At 42.4% G+C, this 22,618-nt stretch overlaps 2 protein-coding genes across 3 annotated transcripts in view; one reads left to right on the top strand and one right to left on the bottom strand.

Annotated features, from left to right (window-relative positions):
• The window catches only part of COL4A6 (collagen type IV alpha 6 chain), a 140,504-nt gene extending 138,936 nt beyond the window's left edge, over positions 1-1,568 (bottom strand). For both annotated transcript variants that reach the window (XM_075107210.1, XM_075107209.1), the window contains exons 1-2: positions 1,461-1,568; positions 1,331-1,379 (exon numbers count right to left, since the gene is read on the bottom strand). In XM_075107210.1, coding sequence (XP_074963311.1) covers positions 1,331-1,379; positions 1,461-1,474 — 63 coding nt within the window. In that variant the 5' untranslated portion in view covers positions 1,475-1,568. The remainder of the gene's footprint in view (positions 1-1,330; positions 1,380-1,460) is intronic.
• Positions 1,569-2,066: 498 nt separating this feature from the next.
• The window catches only part of COL4A5 (collagen type IV alpha 5 chain), an 86,867-nt gene continuing 66,315 nt past the window's right edge, over positions 2,067-22,618 (top strand). Inside the window, exon 1 of the mRNA XM_075107211.1 lies at positions 2,067-2,447. Coding sequence (XP_074963312.1) covers positions 2,358-2,447 — 90 coding nt within the window. The 5' untranslated portion in view covers positions 2,067-2,357. The remainder of the gene's footprint in view (positions 2,448-22,618) is intronic.

Consider the following 22,618-nt stretch of genomic DNA (forward strand, 5'->3'; position numbering starts at 1 on the left):
GCCTTGAAAATACCTGCTTTATAAAAGTCATTTCCACACAGATTCCATGCAGCAAGAACACTCAGGAGAACAGTTCTTGGTTTTGTTGAAGGAAAAAAAAAAAACATAAAAAGAAAAGAAACTCTCAAAGCTTCCCACATTGTCTAATCTTTTAATCTTTGAGAAGATTAGAGCTTGTAACTACCACCTGATCAGGATGATGAAATTCTACTAGTGCAATTGAATATAAGGAGTCCAAAGCAGAACCAAGCCTTTCTTATTTATGAAAGGTATAAACCCCTCTGCTGTTAAAGCCTTTTCAAAAGATTTCTTCTCAATTGCACAGGAAGGTTCTAACCCTTAAAATTTTAATCAAAAGAGTAGCTAAAGCAGTAGAAAAACATTGGCTGGCAAATCAAGAACCCATGTTTTAATTGTTTTTGTTAGAAGTCTGTTAGAAATTGAATTAAAATAAACATGCTTAAAACATATTAACTACTTCCATGAATTCATTATAGTGCATACACTACAGAATCCTGACCATAGACTACCATATTGTACAATCTTAATGTACATCACAGTAGAACAATTTTTTTTTACTGCTGACTGTACCTCAGTTGGACATTTAATTTAGGCTACAGATTTTCCAAAGGACTCTTTCATTCACTACAGTTGAGTGGGCTAACAATTCCAGCATCCCAGTTGCAGAAAATCTGTTATAACACCAAAAAAAAAAAAAGAAAAATTATGAACATTTAAAAAGCCCGCACCCCTTAGTAATTCGTTTAAACATTCATTAGGAAGAAATCTGTGCTTATGTCACAAAATTGTCAGACTGACAGATCATAAAGTCGCTGCTTCCGTATGCCGACCTGCAATTTAAAACATATTCACTAATTCATAGCCACGAACCTTGACAGAACACTTAAAAGCTTAATCCTTTAATTTATCGCATCGCTTTTCCTTAGTTATGAGGTGTGCTGGGCTGTACCCTTGCGAGCAGGCATCTGAGGGGTCAAGTTTTAACAGAAAGGTTTAGGAAGAGGCTAAAGAAGGGAGGACCGGCAGCCAGTTGCCAAGAGAGAGACCGCTCATCCTTTGAGACGCGGAAAGCTGTTACACCGAGCAGAGACGGTCCTTCACCCCAGCGTACTTTGCCAGAACTAACCCAAGCCGAGCGGGCGAAAGGCACAAAGGACCCTCAGAGCAGAGGTGTACGGCAGCTCAAAAAACCACCCCACACCTCTCCGAGGGGGGCGGGAGGGTGTCTCTTTGCTGGCCGCGGGATGCCCAAACCCCGGCGGGCTTGGCCGGGCACGTCCGACCCCCGCCGGGACACCTGCACACTTACCCCACTCGCCAGCTCCGCGCCCAGGCAGAGGAGCACCAGCACCAGCACCCTGCGGGGAAGGCAAAGGGACAGGGTCACGCGTGGGGCCGGGGGGCGCCGCGGGGAGGGGGCCGCCGCGCCCGGCACTCACCCTGCGCGCCCCATGCTTCAGGCGGCCCGCGGGGACGGCGGAGAGGACCCGGCCCGGCTACACGCCGCTGCTCCCACGCGGGCACCGGTCCGCGGCCGCCGGAGGAAGAGGAGGGCCCGGCGCCGTCACTCAGGGCGGGTGGGGAGGCCCCCCTGCGAGGGCGGCTCCTTCCCCCGCGACGAGATGGGGGAGCCCCGTTCGGGGTCGCTCCCCGCTTCCCCACAGCGCCCCGGCCCCCTCACGGGGCACCCGCCGCCTTCCGCTCCGCTCCCCGCCGCGCCGTGCCCAAGCGTGCCCCGGACGGAAAGTTTGGCGCGGTCTTCACTGAGGCGTCGCACCTGAGCGGAGCCGGGCGGGACGCGACTGAACCGGGGGAAGCCGCACCGAGCGGCCGCCCCTCGCAGCCCCGCACCCCACCACCCGCCCCTCCGGAGGTGCGACCCGGCACTGCCAACAGCTCCCCCTCGCCCCCGCGCGCTGAGGTGCCTCCGCCGCAGAAAATAGTCCGGGGTCTCCGCGGCCGCCCGCCCGGTGGAGGTACGGGGCGGGGAGAGGCAGGCGCCCGCCCTTCGAGCCGACAAAACCCCGGCGCCCGAGAGGAAGGGTGGCGGCGGGGAATCACGGCCCCTTCGGTGCGGGGCGTGCAGCGCGCCCTCCCGCGCACCGCGCTCCCGCACCCTCCGCCGCCGGCCACCCGCCTGCCCGCCCACGGTGCGGATGAATATCGTGGGGCAAGTAGTCCCGGGAGGACTTGAGCCGGGAGAAGCGGGCGAGTGCGGCAGAGGGGCGGGCGTTGGGGTCGGGGCGGCCGGCGGGAGCCGCCCGGAGGGAGCTGCGGTGCCCTGCCGGGCTATGCCCGCGCCGCAGGGCCAGCTCCGGAGCTCCTGAGCGGGCAGGATGGAGCCGCGGTGGCGGAGCTGCAGCTTGGCTGCCGGTTGCCTGGTGTTGCTGCTGGGGTGCTGGGGGCCGGAGGAGGCAGTGGCGGCGGTGAGTGTGGGGCGCCCTCCTTGTTCTCCTGAGGCGCTGCCTGGCGCCGCTGTCCGCGGCGGCAGAGCGGAGCCCCCGAGTAAGGGTTGGGGGTGGACTTCTGAGCCCCTTCAAGCCTGGGGCGGCTGAGGGTGGGCTCCCCGGTGGCTGAGGGGGCCGCAGCGGGCCGTGGCCCCTGACAGGAGCCCGGCGGGAGGCCGGGCCGCGGGCGGGAGGGTGTCTCGCCTGGCCGCCCTCAGGTGTCGGGGCAGCGGGTCAGCCCCTCTCCGGGCAGTGCCCTCCTCGCACGGACAGACAGACGGACGGACGGAGGCTGCTGGCGTCGGACCGGCTCCCTACGGTACCCGCCTGCCCTTGGCAGGGCAGGGCTCGCCGGCGGCTGCGGGAGGCAGGAGGGGAGTGGGGGTGAGAGGCGGGGGAAAGCCCGGGCGAGCTTTGTGCGTGCTCGGAACCCGCTGATCCTCCAGGACAAAGGAGGAGAAATCCCCCCTGCCTCCCTTCCCGCCCCCACCTCAGGACCTTCCTGAAGAGGTGTCTGAGCTCTTGCCAGCCAGTCTTCACCTGCATCTGTAAGTCTCACCTGGACGTGGCAGGGAGCCGGAGGCTTGCGGGCATGGTTTGCTGGAGGACTACACCTCGGGCTGTGACTTGGTTTTCCTGAGGGTTCTGTTTCTGCTTTCCTACAACCGAGGTTGAGATGCTAGCGGAGACGGTAGATGCGTCCTGTGCCGCAGAGGGCAGTAGGTGGCCTGGAGAATTTTGTTTTCTCTCTTTGGGAGAAAGATGCTGTCCTGGCTTCCCTCGAGAGGCTGGGCCTTGAAACTGAGAGGAGGGAGAGGTGATCACTAGCTTCCCCTTTCGAGGTACTTGACTAAGACCTTCAGCTGCTAAGAAATGGTGAAATTAACTAAAAGACTCATATTTTAACATAGGTTAATTTCAGATTTTTACCATCCCTTCCTTTGGCTGCTGACTTTAAGTTTACTTGGAGGGAAGAAGAATCCCTATTTCTGTTGATTAAGATTATTATCTTGTTGAAAATCATAATATGTTACAGTAATAGGAGCAGAATACACTTCTGCTATTCCCCCCTCCAATTTTGTACTTAGAGCTGACAAAATCTTATTTGTCTTGAACTCTTCTTTGAAGTGCATTCCTTTACAGTGAAACTTTGTAGACCTTTCATCTGCCCTTCCAAAAAGCAAAGAACAGCCATAATATACTGCTTTCTTCTTCTTGCACTCATTTTTGCTATGCCCAGGTGTGTGCCCAAGTGTAAGTGATACTAGTGTGACACCAGTGCTTACTGGTTCGGGGAACTGCTTGTCCCCATATTGTCTGTAGTAGTAATTCCACTGCTGTTAAGTACCACCTCAACCCAGACTACCTCCTGCAACTTTCACCCCCCAAAGAAGGACCTGGTCAGTCCCACCTATAGGGCTTCACTGTTCTAGCAGCTGGGGGTTGAAGATGGTGAGGTTTGCATGTAACAAATGCGACCCCTTTCTTTCTTCAGGAAAGCACCCAAGCTTTGCTCCCTGTGTGTGAGGAGGGAATCTGTGGGGTCTGGGAAGAAGACGGTGCTGGGCTGACCCTGTAGGCAGCCCTCTGCCTCAGGAGAGATGAAGAAAGGAGAAAAGATGATGGTGGAGCTTGTGGTTCTCAATGCCACCTTGTGCTATGCCCTCTTGTTTAGGATGAGTCCCCCCAGGGATTTACTGCCCCGTGGTGAGATGAGATTAACTGAAGACCCAAGGGCTAGTGGGGGTGGGGAAAAGAGAGAGACACCGCTGTTCTGACCTACCAAAATCCTACTGACGCTTTATCAGAAAGGTCTAATGGCTTCTCAATACTTTGGTGTTGCAATGTCCTTGAACCTCCCATGATGATAACACTAAATGATGCTGACCCTGATTAACAAGGATCAGTGTTTTATTGTTCTCATTGCCAGAAAGGGTTGAATTAATGCTGTAGTGGTAGGCTTGATACACGCTGTCTCTTCTGTGAATTTTGTTATGGGGCCTTGTGTCAGAATCTTCCCCTTTCCCCCAACAGGATCAATCTGGTGGGGTGAGTTCAAGTCATTCTGGTGTCCTTATTAAAATAATATCCAATATGATTGTTCAACCTCATAATACATTTTTTCAAAAGCAAAAGTCATACTTTTCTTTGCTCCAAATTGTTCAAATAGTGTGTATGGCTATGCTGCCTGTTACAAGGTGACAGAATATAGTTAAGAGTCATCTGCCAATGCGGGCATTATAGGGAAATGTCAATGACTTACTAAAAAAAATTGGCAAAACATCATATTCAAGGATGAATTCCATTGCTTAGATGTTATTGCTGAATTTTCATAGCCCCTTGCCTAAATTTGGTGAGTAGTATATGGATCATGCTATGTGCTCTTGTGCAGACTTGTTGTTGATGTAGAATGAAGCATGTAACTACTGATGAACAGTGTTAAAAGTATCTGAGAGTCTGAGAACGGTCTTACTCTAGAGTGGGAGAATGAATGAGGTAGAAGATGGTGTCATCAGTGCATGGAGTGATTTCAAGTTACAGTACACAAGAGGTGCTTATTTGTTGTATGCTTCCATGAGAGTGGATCAGTGTGTATAATGTATGTTAAGGGACGAATTATTGCTTAAGTACCCTGGTGCTTTTAATATACACATATATAGGAAAAGCTTATATATATGTGTGTAGATTTATATGTTCCTATATGTAATTCGCTCTTCCTGTAAGCAGAAGTTTTTTCCTCTCCTAGCAGGTTTACACTTGCACTGTGTTATAGAAAATTGATTGCAAGTTGTGACTGGGAAATCCATTTAATTAAACATAGATGGGCTAGATTCTTGAATTGTGCTAAGCTATGAAACTCACTTGTAGTTAGTGACTGTTTATTTTATATAGAAAAAAGTTTCCCTTGTAGTTAAGGCCTAGATTTTCAGAGTATAAATAGGCTTTGCCAACCCAAAAGTTATTAAAATGAAGTAACTTCTGCAATGTCTCTTTTCTTTGCCTTCCATATTAACTCAATTTTGTTGAAAGTGTGGGGGTGAAAACAGTTGTTCAAATATGGTAAAGGCAGGTTGTCAAGATGGGCATCATTTGTGTTTAAGAGTGTAATCCATGACATGGTAACCTCTGAAAGGAAAAAAATCCCATCCAAACTTAATGAACTTTCATGAATAACACATTACAATGTACTTGATTAATCTTGTTAATTTGTAAACGGTGGTCATGTGTGTTTGTCTTGTTTGCCCTATTTTATCATGGTAGTGGTGGTTGGTATTGTCATTTCCCATTTCATAACTGGCTGTGGCTCTTTCTAATTATGAAAGCTGGGTCTGTAAAAGCAGAAAGAAATGGATGCTGGCTTTTAGGATTCAAAAAGTATTTCATCCTGAAATTCCATGGATGTGTCTTGAGTAGTCGTGCACAAGACTCTCTTGGTTTCATAACATCAAGGCTCAGGCACTCCTGCTTACAACTTTCATTTATTGTGCATTTTGCTTTTGACCTTTTATGGTTCTTAGTTAAAGATACATAGTAAAAGTTGTCTCTCAAGGTGTCCTCTGGCATATTCTAAAATACAAACAAAGGAATCCTGAATGAAACTTAAAAGAAGAGCCATTTGACCATAATGGGATCTTTTGCAGTTATACGTACAAAATCATTATGTATCTTATTCCATTTTTCCACATGATGGAAATAGACTGATGGTTCAGTGGAAACTCCTAGACTTTAATTTTCTTAGTCATGAATGCATTAATCTACTTGCTGAAAGCAAGTCACTTACCCTTTTTTGAAGTAGAAAGGGAAATATTCATAGGGCAAAGTGGGAAAATTTATTTAATAGGAAATGTAAATTTACATGTGATCTTCTAGTATGGATAAGCAATAACGCTTACTGTAATGCAAGTAGTTGCTGTTGATATTACTAGAACATGTGGAAACTCTTCTATATTACAAAACAACTGAAATCAGTTAGAACATCCCAACAAATCTAACATGCATATTTTCTATCTGGGGCAAAGTGCAGTGAGGCATCTGTTCTGCACATACAGCGGAGATGTGTTGTGCATTTTTGCCTTTCATTCACTTGTATTAAAACGCTTCCTTCTCTAACTGCATCGACTGTGTAAACTTCCCACCGATATCACTACATAATAAGATATCTAGATAACACTCACTTATATGTTCTAGGAACAGTGTTATGCAAGCATGCAGAATGGAAAGCAGCCTCTGCCGGTAATGATAGAACCAGGCAAACTGCTTTGGATGAAGACAGTTTTTGCTTATCTGTTTCATGAGGCTGTATGGACTCAGTAATGTTTAGAACCACTGGGGTGCTTTTAAGTTCTTGCTATATGTGGTGTTTGGCTACCTGATGGTGACTGCAGACTCTTCTGTGTTGTATACCATCTCTTCTCAAGACTACCTAAAATAAAACTTGTTCAAAAGATATAGTGCTGGTACAGTTTTCAGGATGCTTAAGCAGCATCCTTTACCTTGCTGTGAAAGGTTAGCAATGCATTTAAACCTTATTAAGTATCACTGGTACAGTGCAGCTTCTGAAAAAGGAAATGTGCTGAGCATCCTGGTTAGGTGATTGCTAAGTGTGTGCAGTATGTGGTGGAAAAGCTTCAGTGTAATGTGAAATTATCAACAGAAGAAACATAGCTGAGCTGAAGAGGAAAGGATCCTGTTATAAAACAATTCTAATGCTTATTTAAAAAGATTGCATTGCAGTTTTCTCAAGTCTTTCTTGCAGAGCTTATGTCTGTCTTGGAGAACTTGTGAGGAGATGCAAGAAGCAAAAACTGGGGGATGAGATATTAATTTTAGGAGAGATGCATACTGGGCAATCAGATAATTGCAAACGAAACATTTTAGCTTAAACTTGTTAATGCTTTAGTCTTTCTCCCTCTAAAAGGCATCATATTTAAACTGTAATGTACTAATAGGCATATCTTTAGTCTGCTTGGAAAAGGCTTTGATCTTGTGTGACTCTCACTTATGAAACTCTGCAGCTCTGTTGCCATAATTTGAGTGGGAGGCTGGACTAAAGAACCTCCCGAGGCCCCTTCCAGCCTGAATTATCCTATAAATTTAAAATTATGTGAGATTTCAGCCGAGCTCCTGGGTGTACTTTCTGTTAAGACAACCTACATATCCTGTAGTCCAAAATTAATCATAACTGTGTATTTAAATTGTGAGTTGGAAGGTTCGTATTTACTTAAACATCTTTTTTTAGTTGCAACTAGTCAAGAAGCCATTGGCACAGCAGCATTCAGAATTTTAATTTTGTATTCTCCTGTTGTGGAGGGTGTCTTATACAGTGTGTGTTTGTATATGTATTATTTTGTTGAAATAAAAGAAACAAAAGAAATAAATTGTAGTGGCAGTATTGAGTGAGGTGTTTTTCCACCTGAAGTGTGTGTTTTAGGACTCGGAAAGAGAGGAGCTCTGAGGCTATGGATTTCGGCTGAATTGAAGAGGATAGCCTTCAAGGCTCTTGGTTATTGCAGCTCTGTTTTGGGGTTTCTGTCTTTGTCTCCTTCTCCAATTTGGAGGGCAAGGAAAATAGTTTGGTCTCATCTGTATTTTGTTTCTTTTACCTAATCTCTACAGATAATTAAAATGTCAGAGTTGAATTTCAATCTCCTCTCTCTCCTGGCACTCTAAAAGGCATCTGTGTGTGATGCACTTAAACTAAAACCAAAAGTAAAATAGCTTTATCTACTAAGTTATTCTTTTTATTGAGGCATATAGCTAGACCTGCAAAACTGTCCTACTGTAGTCTAATATGGCCCCACTGTACAGTAGACAAGCTTTGCTGCTGCTGCTCTGCTGAAAGCCCTGCTTTTCCTCCTCTTAGCTTTCCCCGAGATAAGCAAAGCTCTATTCACTGGTGAAAACAGGCCAGTAAGTCTTTTTGCCAGTGTCTGTCAGGACTTTCTGCTGAAATATGTTAAATGTGTTGGAACGTGTGTTTATTCTAGGACTGACTTTAGTAGTTATCGATGTGAATTAGTTTTAAACCACATTAATTTAGAGAAAGATATTTATGCTGCACTGCTTCCTAAGGGGTTTGGATGCTTTCAGAAACCAGATTTACACAACCCTGAGCTGCAGCAAAGCTGTATGTATGTGGTGGATACCCTTCTCTAGAAGGAACGGTGAGCATGGAGGAAATCCTTGGTTTGTGTTTAAATGCTTCACTGGTATGAAACTAAGACTTTCATCTCTGTCCATCTCTCCCTCTGCTGTGCTAATTGCATCTTTCACCTCCTTGTGATGTGTTTGGAGATGTAGTTATGGTAGATAAATCACCTTCTTGGCTCTGGTAGAAGCACTTGAAGGCTGACTGGTCTATATGGGCCACTTGCATGAGGTTAAGGTAAGATGCTGCTGATTACTTGCCATGGCTCAAGTGAGGCTGTGAAGCGATCACCCAAGCTAAATGGAATGGCTTCATTCAAGAGCTTGAGAGGGTAGAGCAGTTCATAATAAAGGTAAGGCTTTATAGAGGTCCTTCAGGTTAGTGTTTTAGGAACTACTGCTATAAGTTAAATTACAGTATCTTTTTAGTATTTTATGTATAAAATTAAGTAGAACTGCAGACTTTCCTTTCTAGCTTAATTTTCAGTTTGACTGCCTTTTTGTGTGGTTACTGGGCTAGACAAATACAAGTACCATAACATGCTAAACATAAAATTTTATTTTATTCAGCAACCATAGTGATAGTGAAGTAACTACTCATCATTTGTATGAGAGAAAGGCAGTGAGCTTTGAATATCAACAGGGGGTGTGTTGCAGGGTTTTTTTGGGGGGGTCGGGGGGGTTGTTTTGTTTTTGACAGACTTCTGTTTCTACTTAGTCTTTCAGGAACCTCAAGTATCTTAGAGGACTGTCAGCACTGAGTTGAAGTGCAGAAGCTTGTAGATGGTGTCAGAGGTGTTGCAGTTTATATTTTCCAACCTGGGTTACCCATATACCGTCTATAACTGGTAGCTATGTGACTGGAAAGTCAAAGCCTTCTGTTCATCTTGTAGGACCTTCTTAAATACAAATTAGGTTTCTTATGCATAAGCGTGCACTGGTAATATGTATTGGTAAGTTGTATTTAAGGTATAAAAGTGGAATTTGTATCCTTCTGTGAACAGGAGGAAATAACTGAATTTCTCTTGCAACTCAACTTCAGAAAAATCCCTGGGATAATAACAATGGGTTTTGAATGATGTTTCAGGTCATTAGTAAGGTGTTTGGAATAATCAGTTGTCTGGGTTTCATTCCCAAATTCTGATCTGGGAAGGCCATCTCTTTGTACCTTGGTACTTTGCCTGCTTGAGAGCCTCTGAAACCCTTGTGAGAAGGGTGCTGGTGGTTTTGCTTGCCTATGATGCTGTAGGATGGCAATCTTTTTTCCCCGTTATCAACTCCTTCATGCTGTTCTTATAATAGAATTCTTTTTCTTTTTTTGTTTTAATCTAGAAAGATGTCACTTATGATTCTTAATTTGTATACTAGTGTAAACAGTGGGATGCAGAAATGGTGACGTGGATTGCAGGACTAAAGACTGGTGCTAGGTGTGTTTTTTCATTCAGGTGTGGACTTGTGGGTCCTGCTATTTTAATAACACCTGTTGCTAAACAAATTCACTTTATATTAAGCACTTTCTAGCAGTATTTCTCATCTCCATGTCTTGAAAAAGTTCTGAGTCCATATATTTCATCTCTGTCCTGAACACTATTTTCTTTGCTGTCTTCCTGGTAGTCATATTCTTATCCTTTCCCTATTTTTTAATCAAGCTAGGGGAATTATGAGTGATATTTTGATGATATATATATACTGGACTTCTTGGTATTTCTCCAGTACTCTGAAAAATGTTGAAAGTTTACAATATGTTCAGAATAATCAGTTTTATTACTGTCCATTGTGGTTCCTAGCCTCTAACTGCTGCATTCTGGGTGAAAATATAACACGTATTAGTTACTAATTAATAAAGCTGTCAAGCTTAAGCAACCATTAATTCAACTCCTGTATTTGGTTATTTTTTTTGGCTTTACCTTTGTTAGCAATGAAGGCTAATCTTCCTTCATTAAGGAAGAAATATATTGACAACTCACTAAGAGGCTATCTAGCATCAGTCTGTGTCTGCTAAATACAGTGCTAATTCTTCAGAAGCAGACCTTTCTCTTTATGCACAAATCCTGCAGGTGTCTGATAAAGAGGAAGAAAATGACCACCCTGTCCAATGAACTGCACTCTTTCTACACCTTGAATTAAAGTAGCAATTATTAAAAACCACAATTAAATGGCTTTAAGTAAAGCAATGAAAACTAATGTGACCTGCGGGCAAGGCTAGACAAGCTTTCAGCTCCTGGAAAAATTTGATTTCCTGACAAGAAATGCCACTGCAAAACAATGTTTGGGTGAAGGAGCTTATGAACTCAGTTTAAAAACCTTTCAAAAATAATCCTTTTTATCGGGCAGTGATTTTTTTTTTTCTTGAATCAACTTTGAACAAACCTGTTACACAGAATGACAGCAGAAGCCATTGTTTCAGAAAGGCAAAATAACTTCTAGCTGTCATTCAGACAATATGAATTGACTTAATTGGAGAAAATAGTTATTCTGATTTAGTATAAGAACAGTTGTCTTGTATATTGAATCTTAAAGGGCAAAGGTATTCAGAAGGAAAAGCAGGCTTCTTCACTGGAGTGAAAAATGAGCATTTACATTGGACTACTTGTATTTCTTCATCCAGTAACTGTGTGGTCAGACATGAAGACAAAACCTGGAGGCTTCTGCAAAACCATTACTTTTTAAATTCTTAAGTCATTAAATACTTAAAACAACAAGGAGAAAATCTAGAGAAGATGAGAAAGATTGCAAGGCTCAAGTGCTTTTTTGTTTCGATAGGTTAACTTCCAATATTCATTTGGCCCTTTCTTAATGGGGAAAGAAGTGCTGTGAAAATCCCTAGAAGCCTGTGCCCAGAGTCTGCCCAGGCAAACAGTGAAACAATCGATGCAAAAGTTGACATTTGCGTGGGTGGGGTTTTTTGTATCTTTGAAGGGAAAGTGTATAGGTAGTATCGCTTTAGTTGCTGATCCAGAATGCTTATGGAAACTTCTTGGCAATAGAATTGGTGACCTTCCTCCATACATGTGCCCACATGCACAAAAATCTTCAAAGTATCTTTTTCTGTTCTAAAAGCTTTCAAACTCTTAAAGCAGTAGTAGTAACAAAGTGTTAACCATCTAGGTCTAAAGTATGAATTTTTGTATCGTAAGTGAACCTAGAAAATTCCTTAACTTGAGGCTTGAATGAGAAAATGCTTGGTGACAGGTCTAGTCATGCTCAGAAAATGTGTATTTTTAGAATGTCAGCATACTGTACTTAAGAGGGAGAACAATCAAACAGGTCTTTTTAAAGAACCTTAAATTGCTAATATTCTACAGAAGTAATTGTGGAGGATCAGCACGGTCAGTCATGGCAGCAATGGAAAAAGGAAAAAAGTAATACTTCTTAAACAGCCAAAGTAAATGCATTTAACATCAATAAGATGATAGATCACTGTGACTGTATTGTCCTAAACATCACTGTAAACTTTTCAGTGACTTTTTTGTCTTGATGGCAGAAAAGAGTATGTTGATAATTTTGGTAGAAGATTATTTAAAGTAGCAAGGAAGCCCTTAAGCTTCAGAAGTGTAGCAGTGACAGACTCTTAAGCTATCAAACACTGATACTGAAATGAAACACTGTTTTATTGCCAGTTGCTGAAAAGGTTCAGAGGACAAATACAGAAGGTGGATGCTTAAAGTATAAAGATGAATTTCTGAATACAAATCACTACAAACTGATAAAGAAGTCTGGAAATATATTCTTCAGTCATGCAAGATTTTGCTGTGCTTGAACAGCATTTTTCATTCATCATCATAAATATGCTGTCTAAGAAGCTTCTAAGAAGCCTCCTGGGAGAAGAAAACCAGAGCATATATTAAAAATGCTATAATCTTTGGACAAATTTCTCTAGCTTTTCAGTGTTCTGCTTCAGACAAAACATCTTATTTCATGTTTCATACTGTGATAACAGATAGTGATCAAATGGTTGACATACTTGGTATCTCAAGCGTGAGCTACGGTTGTACCTTGGTAATTCTTTCGGTACTAATTCTGTATTCCGTTCAGCTTTTCAGAGCTGGAGACTTTCAGGAACTTGCTGTATTCATCTATGTTTGACTGGAGAGAGTAAGCATAGAAACTGCATTGGGTTTGCATGGCGAGGTTCAGGTATCAGGGGTGCTGCAGGAGCAGCTTCTGTGAGATGCCAGAAGCTTCCCCTGTGCCTGCTTGAGCCAACTGGTGACAGTGATAGCCCCTCTGTGACAAGACCCTTAAGAAAGGTGGGGGGGGGGAGGAGACTGCTGCACAACAGCAGCTGAGAGAGAGGAGTGAGAATGTGTGAGAGGAACAGCCCTGCAGACACCAAGGTCAGGGAAGAAGGTGGGGGAGGAGGTGATCCAGATGCCAAAGCAGAGATTCCCCTGCAGCCTGTGGTGAAGACCATGGTGAGGCAGGCTGTCCTCCTGCAGCCCAGGGAGGACCCCACACTAGGGCAGGTGGATGTGCCTTGAAGGAAGATGAGACCCTGTGGAGAGCCAGTGCTGGAGCAGGCTCCTGGCAGGACCTGTGACCCTGTGGATAGAGGAGCCCATGCTGGAGCAAGGTTTGCTGGCAGGACTTGTGATCCTGTGGGGGTCCCATGCTAGAACAGTCTGTTCCTGAAGGGCTGTACCCTGCAGAAGGGACCCATGTTGGAGCAGTTCATGGAGGACTGTCTCCTGTGGGAGGGACCCTGCAGGGGAAGAGTGTGGTGAGCCCTCCCCCTGAGGGGGGAAGGAGCGGCAGGGACAAGGTGCGATGAACTAACCACAAGCCCGGTCCCCCTGCACCACTGTGGGGGAGGAGGTGGAAAAATTGGGAGTGGAGCTGAGCCCGAGAGGAAGGGGAGTGGTGATGGGAAGGTGGTTTTAAATATGTTCTTATTTCTCATTATCTTGCTGTGACTTTTGGCAATAAATTAAATTAATTTCCCTGAGGAGAGTCTGTTTTGCCCATGATGGTAATTTACTGAGTGATGTCCCTGTCCTTATCTCGCCCCATAAGCCTTTCATTATTTTCTCTCCTCTGTCCAGTTGATAAGAGGAATGATAGACGAGCCTGGGGGGCACCTGGCGTCCAGCCAAAGTTAACCCACCACAAAGCCATTGTTGGATTTAACTCATTGAATACTCTTACTTAAACATAAAGAACAAAATTAAAAAGTGCTAAAATCCCAGGCTTGTCATTTATTGTAGAATCATAGAGAAACTTAGACTGCAAGTATAATCCTCCTGCTCTGGAGGCTGGATTAGGTGACCTCTTACCCAAAGCAGAGCTGTCTTCAAAGTTCTGTATTTCTTCTTTTGACAGTCACACACTAAAAGGGCATTGCAACAGTATCTCTATTCCAAACTGTGCTTGCTGTAGGAATAAAGTTAAAACTTCGCAGAAATGCCCCATACTGAGCGCTTGTAATTAACCTACTGGTTACCGCAGGATGCGGAGCATATATCACAAACTTGCAGCAGGTTATTTTCTTGGCACATGTTCAGCTCCAAATAGCACTTGTGGGAGTTGGTATACTCCCTAAAACAGGGTGCTTCAGGGAATACTTTCCCTTAGAGAAAGTGACTTTCTGTTTTGGAATGTGTACAAATGCCAGGGGCTCTTTCTTATTCCTGCCAAACTTCAGACTGAACTGCATCTCAAGTTTTAATAATACTTGAGGGCCCTTTCCTATGAGTGGATCTCCTCACTTTAATTATTGTGCTCTCCCTTGTGCACCATGTGTGCTCTCCTTGTCTGCTCCCACTTTTTTTAAACTGATAGTATTTTAGTGCAATGTTGCAAGGAAGGCAGCTCACTGACATCCTCAGATGTGATCAGAGAATCACCATAACAAGACACTTCAGGTTAGTTATGGTTAACTTGCTACGGAGTAACTTCCTGAGAGTGACTGTGAATAAAATCAATTGCTGGAGAAATCAGTAACTAAACTAATGTGTCAAAGCAGAGAGAAGCTTAATGCTAGTGCTGAAGATTTCCTCCCTTCCCAAAACAAACAGTACTCAACTAGTTACACACCATCCATTGAAACTGACACTTTGCTTGCAAGTTTTAAGTGGATGGTATCCCTCTAACTATTTCAAGAAAGGATTATTTGGGTTACACATTTTAATTTCTTTACTAGTGTTGTCTGGTGCATTGGGTTTTTTGTGTACTCATCATATTCTACTGAAATGTTTTTATTACTGGACCTCTCAGGAGGAATACTCCAGTCTGACAGTTTCTTTAAAAAGTACTGGAAGGCAATAGAGACAAAATACAGAAGAAATTATTATAGACACTTAGATATCAGCTTCAAACAAAAATATAAAGTACATTTCTTTTTTCTCTGCACCCCTTCTAGCACTGATGAGATTTATTTTGCCTTTCCTACTAGTGTTGCAATGTTAATACTTCAAAAAAACTTGTTGGTTTTTCAATGTTTTTTTGTAAAGATCTTATCTATGGTCCTTTTCGCTAGTTCTCTGGCATAGGTTCAAAATTTTTTTCTAGTGTACAAGTTTCTGACAAGTGTGACTTAATTCCCAGGTCATGGTTTCTGCGTAGTGATGATGAGTGCAAACCAAATGTAATGATCCTTAGGATAATGTAATATATAGCCTCTAGATGTAATTTCTCTAGTGTAAGGGAATGAAATCTATTTCTTCTAATCAAGTTTGAGTATCTAATTCCAAGATCTGTGTGTGGCAGATAAAATGATCTATTAGCACCAGCCTGCAGCTGTTTCTTCCAGCATTTTAAAGGCAGTAAAATACATTCAGGCCCCCTTTTGGTTTGCCCCATGAAATAGTCTGTGGGAAATTAATATTGTGATCCTCCATATCACTTTAAGGTCACTTTTTCGTAGCAAGGTGCACCTTGCCATGAAGCACCTCATTTGAAGTGATAGGTGCTTTAAGGAGTCCCTGAGCTATTGCTATCACAACCAGTGGGTTAAACGAACTCAAGAGGCCAACACTGAGGGCTACTCTTCATCTGCTGAGGTTAAGTGTGTGAGTTCCTGAACAGGTATCTGAGAGCTCCCACTTAAATATCCAACTTTTATGAGCTTTAAGAATTTCTGAACCCATGTGGATAAAAGAAAAGGGCCTCCCGATTCATCAGGTCCTGATGCTCTGTTCTCTTGGAAGTGCCTCTGACTTATGGGGTTAGGAAAACTGCTTTGTCTTCATTGCTTCCTTGTTTAACTTGGCCCTCTTCAGAGTCAGTTACTTTTTCAGCTTTGATTACCCAAGGCTGGAGAGAAGCTTTTTTTTTTTAGTATTGAATGATAGAGAAAACGCTGCCTGTGATGCTGTGTCTTCAGGTGTTAAAATGAGCACACAGAATATGCTGATGCTATAGGCATAAACAAATGATAAAACAGTTTTAACTAGAAGAACCTTGGAGCTATGATACTTGGTCCAAGAACTGAAGGAGAATGGAGCTGATAATCACTTCCACCACAAAGAATCCCCCAGACACCCACCAAGCCTTGAGTGAGTTAGGTCTTGTTCTGACAGCTAAGAGGGTGTGTGCTTCTTCGGATAACATCTCCATGCAATATCACTGTGCAGACACTCTTTTTAGTATGTAGACTTGTTTAATCTTTGGAATTGAGTGCTTTCAGTAGTTACAAAATAGACCACAATGGGGTTGGATTAAGCTGAAATGCTGTTCTACTTTCTCTCCCTTCTCAGAGGAAGAAGTGGATTTCTGTTCTTGTGTGGCCTGCTTCATGCACTTAACACATGAAGTTGTCAGTGACAAATGACTGACATCCATTAACAGGACTCAGGAATTGAAGCTTCCTCTGTTGCATATTATATGGATGAAGGTGAGGAACAGGACAATTTCTGGGGAGTTAGGCTGGAGCATGTATCGCTATTCCATTTATTCCTTAACCAGGAAAGGATTAAAAAGACTACCAGAATGAGTGGTGTTATGACTGTTTAATACCTGGCTTGCAAGCATATCTGAGGCCTAGCTGACAGGTCTAGGTTTGTGTTACATTTGGACATGGTTATAGAAAGTGGCAACATCTAACACCTGTCACTTGGAAAAGGTCCTAAATGGCTAGTAAATCTTAACCTGTAATGAGTACCATATGGCACTTATTTGCAGCTGGAAAAAATCAGGGAGCCTCAAGAGGCTAGTGATTAGAGACTTGTGTGTAAAATTCAAGTAAAACTGAGACTTCCTGAAAAGCAAAGTGGCTTACTGGATATTGCCACTGACTGAATGTCAGACACTTAATGCTTGTGTCTCAGTGCTAGCATTAGTTGCAGAAATGTGTCACTGGACAGGCAAAGATGGAGGCATGCTTAAAACAAATAATTCTTCTAATTTGCAATGTACTTGTTTAAGGAGTCCGGTTATGCTCTGTATAAAAGCTAGAGGATGGCTTGTATTCTGAGTTCAGCACTTAAAACTGAGATGAGCAGTAGTGAAGTGTAGACTTCCTACGGAGATGATATAAAACTTGTCCATCCCCAAAGCTTCCCATTCCAAAACTGAAAAGCCAGCCAGAGTTACTTTGTTATTTAGGGTGTTTCTTTATTAATCCTGTCTATTTAGAGGTTCATGTAGGTGCCACACTGCCTGCTGAGGAGGGTGATGTAGTGTTTGGCATCTGTCAGTTTGTGACCTTAGAGACAAAGTGGGCTAGAAACCACCTGGTAGTTTACATTCTGTCTTGAGTGCTCTCTGCTTGCACTATTTACCAGGAGGTGTACTTGCCAAACCTAAGCATAGATGCTTTTTAAGATGCTGCCTCTGGATGGCAGCATAAAGGTAGTACTTAACCTGAGTTGCTATTAAAGGAAACTTGCAAATTCTTACAGCATGATATGGAGCTGTTTGGAAATCTGTGTTCACTGGGACATGAGTAAAAGTACTTGGCCTCTCAGGTCTCTTCAATTTTAGCTTTGAAATGTTTGTGAGAAGGGCAATCGAGCTTGATGTAATTATTTTGCTTTCTGTGTGTCCAACCCAGTAAAATATACTACACTGTAGCCCATTCTTTCTCTTGTAAGACTAAAAGACCACTGAAATGTAAGAGTCTTCAGAAGTGGTGAGAACTGTCCATGTCCTTTTCCTTGCCTACAGTTGAGTGCAAGGCTGGCAGTACTCAGAGGAGAGCAGCAACAATCAGTTTTAGAGATGGAGGGCTTTGTAGAAAACAAGAATGAGCTAGTGTGAGTTGCAAGGGCTAACTCTGTTTCTTGTACTGTCCGCTTAAAGTTTCTTCATGTCCTGAAGAGTTCTCAGTCGTCCCTTAAAGCCACATATGGAGAAAGTGAGCACTGAGATAGCAGGGAGGTTGACTAGATGCCCAGCTGGGCTCTTGCACTTTCTGTCCTTTCTCTGGTTCAGGAATTGGATACAGAAAGATTCTGTCAGGCTGCAGTACCTCCTGTTCCAGGGGGATAACTTCTGTGCGTGTTTGCTTGTTGCTTTCACTTAGTTGTTAAAAAGGGGAGGTGGGAACCCCTAAATTCTGGGAGGTCAGAAGCTTTCTGTGTAAGCTTCTTCCTGCTGACCTGCAGCTCCTCTGGGGCTTGCTAGGCATGAGTCCTTCCCATTTTTTCTGTTTCCAGAAACTCTGATCAGCAGTTCAGGCATTTGTATAGCCTGCCTTTCCACTGCCCCTGTTAGCCAAATGAGTCTTCTGTGCAGCAGTCGCGGCTGCTGCATGGCAGGTCACTCAACCCACCAAAATCTGTAGGTGAGTGCTTCTATATATCTTGTCTCTGAACCTTTCCTAGGAGCTTCCAGGAAAGGAGAGAGAAATTGTTCCTTGTGTTGCTCTCAGATTTATAGGGAGAATCTTTATGGGCAAATAATTGCAATATGGGGACAAATGAAAGTTAAGCTTTTGGGCATTAATTCAGTAAAGACTCTGAAAGTTCTGTGGTTAGACTGTCAACTGGAAAGATCTATTGCTGCAAATGTTGCTTTTATTTTGACTGGAAACTGCTGTGAAAGATACCCTTTACAGAGAACTGTGTGTTAAAAAGCTATAGTTCAGTTTAAAGCAGTAAAATTCTGTATCGTTTTAGTAGAACATACAGGCAGAAAAATTCAATCCTCTTTAGAAAAGAGCTCACCTCTGTTTCTTGTGGCATGATACTTTTAACATAAACATACTTTGCTTAGTTTTGTATGTTCTGAAGGTAGTAATGTAGAGGTTCTCTTGCTTGTATTTTCATTGTGGGTTGTTTTTTTTTAAAGTAACCCTTTAAGTCCTACTAAATAGTAGTAATTGTATTCTAAGGGAAAATTTATTGATCTTGAAACTTTCTGTGTAATCCCTAACACTTATTTGGGGTGCTGTAAGTAGATTTATTGGGTCTCTTAGTTATGTTTCATGTTATTTCTATAATATAAGCTATTTGGGTGTCTAAACAGCAAACAACCTCCTGTTAGGAGAAAAAGAAGGGCTGTTCATCCATCAGGTATCCCAGAATCGGTTTTCAACCTGCCTCTGTTATGTACTCATTCACAGTGGCCAGAACTGTGGCTACTACAGCTAAGAGCTTCCTCTGCACGTCTGAACAGATCTTGTATTGTGCTGACTTCAAAGAAAGATACTGCCTGAAGGTGTAACAGGTTAAATTACATGTCAGAAGTTCCCTTTCTTAAAAAAAAAAAGTTGGTGAAGAACTTTTGCAAATGTGTTTTGACCCTTACATTTTAGACCATGAAACTTACTCTTTTAGTATCTTTCAGTATCTTTAGGTAAATTGAGGGAAATAATTACTTAAAAGGATATGTAATAATCTTTTAAATCAGATTCTGCTTGAGAAATGTTACTGCTTATAAATACAATACTTCATTGAAAAAAGAATGGCCGTACGGATTATGGAGCTGTGATGGCTTTGCTGACATAGTTGACTTCACACAGATATTTGAGTAATAAACTGATCTGCAGACTTGTACTCTTGTTAAGACTAAAGAGCATATATGTGAAATTGTAACTAGAACTCACAATAGCAGCTTTAACTCTGCTCATCAAATTCCTAAAAAAACCTTTTGGATTACTTGTACTCTTGTTAAGACTAAAGAGCATATATGTGAAATTGTAACTAGAACTCACAATAGCAGCTTTAACTCTGCTCATCAAATTCCTAAAAAAACCTTTTGGATTTTCGTTATATTCATGTCCAGGCAAGTGAAAGGAAACTCAGCTTGTTGAAGATAAATGGTGACATCTTTGACCTGGATGAGTAGTAAATCATTAGCTAAATAATTGTGCGGATTTTATTACACAGATCTTGGCAAGCTAATAGATGTATGTTCTTCAGGACTGCCACCACAATAAAGCTTAATTTTTGCTTGGAACTTAAAGACTGAATTTCTTTTCCACTATAAATAGTGGTATGAACAATTGAACTTGAGACTTTTGCATGGTTACAGCAGAAAGAGTACTATAGTCTTCCTCCTAGGGCAAAGGCATTCATAACCAATGCTCTTCTGTATATTGAATTCACTGATTTTAATCAGAGTGAATTTCAAACACTGGAGTCTGTCTTTATATTGATAAAATTTTCCAATATTTATGCGCTCTTTCTGCAATGTTAAAAAATTCTTAGGTTCCTGACTGGTAAGCTGTCATATTTGAATGCAAAGGGTGATGTTAGTAGCATTTAGGCAACTCCTGTAGCAGCTAGAATAATTATGTGATGTGCAGGATTTGTCCACTGTGTATAAGCTTTATTCTAGGAACAGGCCTTCCTCAGCTGTCCAGCAAATAGTTTCAGTATCTACTGTGAAAGCTCTCTTCTGCCAACCTTAAGTCATGAACAAGAGCAAAGGATGAGACATTGGGACTCAGCTCAGGAATGTGCAGTTTCCACAGTTTTGTGAACTACAAAACACCGTTAAACTGCTGCTTAGCAGTAGTGCTGTATGTATTTGATCTAATCTAGGTAGCATAGGAGTTCTAGGAAATAAGTTTAACAAATATGTGGTCTAGGGACAGTGAATTGTGAAGTCCTATTTCATTGTCTTCTGGACTAGAAGACTTCAAAAACAAGGATTTAGGCTAATTAACACTTCTATTGTTTCTAACCCCTTGTCCCCTTCCTCTTTGGCAATAGAAGCCTGGTGTGTGCAAGAAGCCTGATGCATGGTGTGCAAGAACTTGAGGGGTTTGATGTACCTGTCGTTCTTTTGACAGTGGGCTTTGCTCTTCAAAGAAAGTCCTGTGTGTTAATTTTATTACCCAATTAGCTTGCTAACAAGAATAGCTGGTAATGTGATGCTGGTTAATACTGAAGGGAGAGACCTGAGGCTCTTGATAATGAATCTAAAACTTAGTGTTAGGAGCAAGTGTTCTTTGTATTAGCTTTTTATAACACTTGGAAGGAAAGGAAAAAAATAAAGCCTGAAGTATTCAGTCTACTGTGTGTCCATCCTGAAGTTGGGATTATATCTTTGAATAACAGTAATTCATTGCCTGAGTAGCTGTACAGTCAAGCCTGCTGCAGGTAGTAGAGTGACCCATAGCACATCAGCCTTGCAGAAGCACTTCTGTTACTTGTATCTGTGGAAAAAGTATATGGGACTGAATTGCATGTTACAGGTTCAAGAACTGTTAGGGGAGATGAGCAGCATGCTGTGTGGAAGCCCTCAAAGGTGAACTGCTTTTGATTGGGTTTTAATGACTGGTACTTCCTTTGACCATTCCAGTGAATGGGAACCTTAGTAAAACCAAACTATCAAAAGGCTTGAGTCTCTATATTCAAATAAGTCCTAGAAAAGTAATTAGAAAAAAGTAGGGATCATACAAATACAGGACATAAACAGCAATTGCTGCATAGTGTGCCCTGAGTGCATATTAACAGTAACATTAACATTTTTTTTCTAGCCTTTGCTTCTTGCTCTCTGCTCATCCCTCACAAACTGGATTATTGTTCCATGGTTCAGTTATGCTCCTGTGATCAGAGCGTGTTGAGGAGTTTTAAATTTGATTTAAAAATCTGGTCAGCTTCTTTTAGGCAGAACTTATTTCAGTGATTCCTGGGCACCTCTTTTCTTCTGGAGGGAAGTTCTTCCCTGGTGAGGTAGCTTACAATGTTGCGGTGTCCTGAAGGGAACCAGGCAGTTATAGGACAACATCTGTCTATGAAGCTGATGTGTGCATGTCAGTCCCAACAAATATTGCATGCTGAAGCTTGGTGGGCACTTAAATCTCTAAAGGAGTCTTAATACATTACAGACCACACCAGCATTTAAAATTAGTGGCTGTAGACAATCAGTTTTTGATTCTTACTCTTGCTGCCACCAGAACTGAGCTGTCAAGAAAAGCATGTAGTTTGACGCAGTACAAACTGCAGTTCTAGGTAGGGTCAGTAATGTCACCATGCTGCTCTAGAAATGAGAGGGGTTATCAAACAGGAAATTCTGGATGCATGATAAAATAATACCGGAGGAGGATTTTGGAGCAAAGAAATACTTGGGCTGTCAATATTCAGACTTGCTTGTTTCTTATACAACTGTTTGATATCTGGATTGAGAATTCATTTGTGAGCAACTTGAGTCATGTCAGAACTCTTCTGGTAATTCACGAAGGCACCTTATTGATTCAGCTACTGTGCTTCTGTAAGTTGTACCTCTTTCTCTTGATTATTAATTTCTAATTTGTGGATGACAAGCTTTATAAATGACTGGCTTCCCTCCCCATCCCTGTAATGTTTCTCACATAAGTGTATTAAAGTATTGTTCAGCTCCTATATGTTCAAGTACTTATATATTATTGAAGTATTAATGCATACTTCAATTTGGGGTTTTAGATACTCCCTACACCCCTCCCTACATGCACACAATCAGCTGTTTAGTTTCCCTGCAGCTGCATGTGTGTAATGGTAGATCATTTCTAAAGAACAACTAAATTTCCCGTCTGAATCTTTTAGGCAGCTAATGTATTCCTTAAATTGCACGGTGTTACTTTGATTCTAATGGACTAAGATATAAAGTCAGGCTAACATACCTGAAGCCATTAACCA

This window comes from Phalacrocorax aristotelis, chromosome 11, assembly GCF_949628215.1.
Source record: "Phalacrocorax aristotelis chromosome 11, bGulAri2.1, whole genome shotgun sequence".
Taxonomy (NCBI): Eukaryota; Metazoa; Chordata; class Aves; order Suliformes; family Phalacrocoracidae; genus Phalacrocorax; species Phalacrocorax aristotelis.